Raw genomic sequence first — 5,257 nt, 5'->3', positions numbered from 1 at the left:
GGTCAAGACCTCCAGTCCCTCTGGATGACTCTCCAAGTAAGTCTATACCTCCTTCCCGCTCTGTAAAACTTAAGCCTATTGCTTCTTCTCTTCCCTAAACCACTCATATCTACACCTCATCCGAAACACCCCCCTCAACAACCAGAACCTCTAATCCACCATCTCTCAAATTCAACCTTGCAACCACTACATTACCCGTTTATGAAGCAGAAATGCTGAATGAAACTACCTCACCATCATCATCCTCACCTTCCTCCCCACCATACTATATTCTTTCATCTGACAACGAACCTTGTGACCCCCAATCCCCCACTCTAGCTCAACTTAAAGCTCGTGCTCTGGCCTCTCAACAGCCATTACAAACTGAACCTGAACCTGAAGTCACTTCCCCACCCCCTGAACAACAAAATCCACCTCCATCTGATCAACCTCAAACACCACCACCTGCACAACTTAATCCACCTCCTGAACAACCAATACCCTCACCATCTGAACCTCAACCAAATCCTCAACCCGAACAAACAACACCATCTCCCTCTGATATTCCCCCACACAAACCTCTGCCACCGTCATCACTCCTATTCAAAACCAAATGACACCAACCAAACTCCACCATCCTCCCCAGCCTCTAACTCTGAACCAGAAACTGCCTTCCCCACATTAGAAGAAGCAATAATTATTTTTACAGAGTCTTCAGTGGAGAAGATCAAGTCTCTGTCTGTCAACTCTGGCATCAGTGATGATCCCTCTGCAGTAAGGATCCACTGGAACAGCGTGATCCGATGGATGACCTCTGAAGCCTTCAAACTAAAAGGCCTCTATGAACAAGTCCGCAACGACTTCATCAGAGATGCTGGAATTAGGCTACAGACTCGCTTGGCTAGAGAGGCCGAGGAAAAGGCCAGGAAGGAAGCAGAAGAGAAATCAAGCCTGGAAGAAGAGCAGAGGATCAGAGAAGCTGAAGAAAAGGTTGTTATTGAAGCTGTTGCTGCTACGATTGCTGTTGAGGCTGAGGCAAAAGCAAAAGCTGAAGCGAAAGAAGCAGCACACATTGTCGTAGAGGAAGCTGCCAAGTTAAGTGTTGATGCTTTGACTCAGGGGGAGAAATCTACCTCTGGTTTTACCCCTCTGGTCTTAAAGACTCTGGAGGAACTGCAAAAGGAACAACAAGTGGTACGAGCTAGGTTGGATCACCAGGATTCCGTCAACACCAACATTCAGATCCTGCTGACTCAACTTCTCCAAAGGATGCCTCCGCCCCCAAACCCTTAGGAACTTAGGCTTTTTATTTGTTGCTTTTCCTCTGATGTTTTTTTTTTGCTTTCTGATCTATGCTTTCATTACTGCCTATATGTACCTGTTTTTCTCTTATATATATGAATGTCCATTTCCTGCTTATCCTTCTATGTCTTTTCGATTCTGACAAAAAGGGGGAGAACTAAAACAGCTCTGATGAAAACATATATCTAAAAACTCTCAAGGCACTGCGAACATTAATAAATCCTAATGACTTATGACAACTAAAGTTATGTAGGAAAATAACTAAGGTACAAAACCAACTCCACACACGGAAGGTCCGATAAGAACTTCTGTTAAATCTGATGATCTAACTCAGGGGGAGTCCATTCCCCTCATCTGTTTCTGAGATATTACATAGTGTTTCATCATTATTCTGACTTATTTGTTCATCATCAAAAAGGGGGAGATTGTAAGAACAAATTTAGTTCAACAATGTATCTCTAAGATTTTGATGATAACAAAAGATGAAACAAAAATGGTACCCTAACGTAATTTTCTAAGTGAGCAGGACTCTGATTAAAACAATCAGATAGAAAATCACCAGATACAGAATCAAGCGCTAAGATACTACTCAGAAGATACGTAACCAGAATATCTGACTCTGAACCAACACAGGCGCTAGCAAAACTAAATAAGTCAGACACTCTAAAGGAAAATAATGACTCTAGACTCTGAAGACATACACTCTGAAGAAGTCAAATAAAGAGAAACTCTGATGTCATTCAGATACAAGAATCCTCTGAAGACGCAAAGTGCTAAATGAAGACTCTGACTAAGATTCGCTGATTCAAGAAAGCTTAACGTTGAAGAAACTTGCTTAAGGAAAGAAACTATTTTTAGAAGAAAGTTATGACGCTCCTAATACTTATTTGGAAACAACAAGGAGATTAATGATGTTAATCGTTCTTCAATGACCAAGATTTTGTCATTAACACCCAACGGTATTCTCATTCTCCTATAAAAAGGATGGAACGCTTCACAAGAACTACACCTGAAATACACGAGAATACAATACTTTCCTCACTCTTGATTTTCATTCTCTCATGAGCTGCTGCTCTAACGTGAGAACATTTCTTGCTATTATCTTCTGTAATATCTGCTTATTGTTAGAAGCAATATTCATTACTGTAATCATATCATTGCTAAGATATTTCCTCAAGTGACTCCGTGAAGTCTGAATACTTGAGAGGGCTAAGGGATTATTTCTCTTAGACGGTTGTTTGTGTAATCTTTCAATATTAGTGGATTAAGTCCTTTTTGAAGGAGAAATCACCTTGACTGGGTGGACTGGAGTAGCTTTCAATTTCAAGCAACCCAGTATAAAATTCTATGTTGAACACCTGTTTATTCTGCGTGTGTTCAATTTCTTAAAAGTTTCATTTTCCTAAAAACAATTCAAACCCCTATTTCTTGTTTTTCTCTACCTTCACTCTGCTCTTGTTCTCGACGACCTCTACCATCCGACCCCACTGATCAGAATTACCGTCTTCAACAATCTTCTGCGCGTCTTTGAAAGAGGACATAGGTGCCCTAACTCTCTTTTCTTCAGCAATAGATAGAGCTTGGAATGGGGTTCCAACCTCATCCTCAGCTTCCACATACGTAAAAGATGACAGGTGACTTACCAACAAAGCATTCTCTCCACCGATGATAACAAGCTTACCATTCTTAACAAACTTCAACTTCTGGTGTAGAGTGGATGTCACAGCTCCCGCCTCATGTATCGATGGCCTTCCCAACAAGCAGCTATAGGTCGGGTGGATATCCTTTACTTGGAAAGTAATTTGGAAATCACTCAGACCTATCTTCACCGGAAGGTCCACTTCTCCTATAACAGTTTTGCGAGAACCAACAAAAGCTTTGACGATTACGCCACTGTATCTCATCGGAGCTCCTTGATACGACAATTTGGAAAGAGTTGACTTAGGGAGTACATTCAAAGACAAACCAGTATCAACCAACACATTGGACAACGCATCCTCCTTGCAGTTCATTGATATGTGCAATGCTAAGTTGTGATTTCTTCCTTCCTCAAGAAGTTCCTCATCACAAAAACTCAAGTTCTTGCAGGAAGTAATGTTAGCGACAATATGATCGAATTGATCCAAAGTTACATCATGCTCTACATAAGCTTTCTCCAATACCTTTTGTAATGCTTCTCTGTGCGCTTCAGAGTTCATGAGCAGAGATAACACTGAAATTTTGGAAGGAGTTTGGAGCAGCTGCTCCACCATATTAAATTCACTCTTCTTAATCAATCTCAGTACCTCATCATCATCATTAGGCTTCAAACTACTAGACTCACCAGACTGACATCTTGGAGCACTAACTGGATTCACCACAGGCACATCTACCTCTTACTGACATCCTCCACATCCTTCGGGAACACAGGCCTAAAAACACGACCACTACAAGTCACTTTTGTTACATCGACAATACTCACAATAGAATTAGTTGTAGGTGTCGCATCCGCGAAAAACAACCGGCGGGAAAAACAAACAAACAGAGCCGCCACCGTGCGTTATTTATCCCAAAGGAGGGAAAGGAAATGCTCGAAGTAAACCTAGAAAGGAAATGGTCTTACGACCGGAGATTTTAAGGATCGGGAGTCGGTTTTGCAAGGGGAAGGTATTAGCACCCCCTCACGTCCGTCGTACTCGACGGGATCCACGCTTAGAAGAATAGAATAAGGTTGCTAAACACTGCTCAAAAGAATGCACGCACACTGGAATAAAACACAGATGGAAGAAGAGGGGAACGGGCTCGCTAGGATATCGCATCCTATGCCTACGTATCTCATCTGGAATGAGAATCAGAGCTACCGTAGTTCGGCTAACGCACGCCAAACAAAACACAAACAGGAAACTGACTGCCAATCGCTGGACTTACGTCAGACTCCAACACAAACAGGCAAACATGGAAACCGAATGACAATCGCTGGACTTACATCAGACTCCAAACCAAGAAACACACACAGGAAACCAACTGCCAATCGTTGGACTTACGTCAGACTCCAACAAGCAAACAAGACACAGGAAACCAACTGCCAATCGCTGGACTTACGTCAGACTCCAATCAAGCAAAGGAGACGCAGGAAACCGACTGCCAATCGCTGGACTTATGTCATACTCCAAACACACACAAAGGTTAACCGGACGCTGAGTCGTCAAAAGCAACAAAAAAGTTGAACAAACAAACCAACAGGGAGTCTGGTACTCGAGTCTGCTAGCTGTCAAGCAAACACACATAAAAAGAAAAAGGGTGCCCGGAGAGATCTCGTACGATCTCCTGCATACGTACCTCATCTGGTATGAGGATCAGGGCGACGTAGTTCCCCTAAACAGGGAAAGAACTTCTAACCTAACCAGAGACTAGGAAATGACAAACTAGAAGGGAGACTGACTCGAGCCTAATAGTTATCATGCATACCATCCCTATGTTAAGGTTTCTATCTAACTTGCACAGGAAGCAAGCTATCCTAAACAGCACAAGCAAATACATACAAGCACAAAAAGCAAGCACACACACTATATGCAAACAATTGGGCTCATACAAGGTTAGGTTGTGAAACACAAGCCAACTAGAATGGGGTGTGATTAGCTCTTAACCCTAACATTGAGAGTTAGGGTGAAGCAGATGAAATGGGAAGTGAGGGTAAGACCTCACAGCTCTTATCCCTGGCCTGGGAGAGCTTCAGACAATAGAAGGTGTGGGAGTTCAGAAAGTAGGAACTCTTCTCCACATATGACTGACACAACAAAGATCTTGGGTTAATATCCACAATGCATCAACACAAGGTGTGTGAGCAAAGTGAATGACACACTGAGTAGCAGGAGATGGATTACACGTCTCTTTTATCTGCCAATTTCCTCATAAGAGGACTTTTCCTGCTTGGCACAAAAGTAAACAAACACAAGCATTGCCTCTTAAGGAGGGCTTCAGACAGGTGCCTGCCCAC

At 42.6% G+C, this 5,257-nt stretch overlaps 2 protein-coding genes across 2 annotated transcripts; both read left to right on the top strand.

Moving 5' to 3' along the window:
- Positions 1–212: 212 nt before the first annotated feature.
- On the top strand, positions 213–596 carry LOC127080182 (pollen-specific leucine-rich repeat extensin-like protein 1). Its single transcript, XM_051020515.1, has one exon. The coding sequence runs from the start codon at positions 213–215 to the stop codon at positions 594–596; it is 384 nt and encodes a 127-aa protein (XP_050876472.1).
- A 190-nt stretch (positions 597–786) lies between these two features.
- LOC127080181 (eukaryotic translation initiation factor 4 gamma-like) lies at positions 787–1,272 on the top strand. The gene has a single exon (XM_051020514.1). The coding sequence runs from the start codon at positions 787–789 to the stop codon at positions 1,270–1,272; it is 486 nt and encodes a 161-aa protein (XP_050876471.1).
- Positions 1,273–5,257: the final 3,985 nt, after the last annotated feature.

This window comes from Lathyrus oleraceus, chromosome 5 (assembly GCF_024323335.1).
Source record: "Lathyrus oleraceus cultivar Zhongwan6 chromosome 5, CAAS_Psat_ZW6_1.0, whole genome shotgun sequence".
Taxonomy (NCBI): Eukaryota; Viridiplantae; Streptophyta; class Magnoliopsida; order Fabales; family Fabaceae; genus Lathyrus; species Lathyrus oleraceus.
This window is presented reverse-complemented; position numbering and strand designations above follow the sequence as displayed.

Coding starts and splice junctions, on each gene's coding strand:
- LOC127080182 (XM_051020515.1), top strand. CDS start 213: ATGCTGAATGAAACTACCTCACCATCATCATCCTCACCTTCCTCCCCA.
- LOC127080181 (XM_051020514.1), top strand. CDS start 787: ATGACCTCTGAAGCCTTCAAACTAAAAGGCCTCTATGAACAAGTCCGC.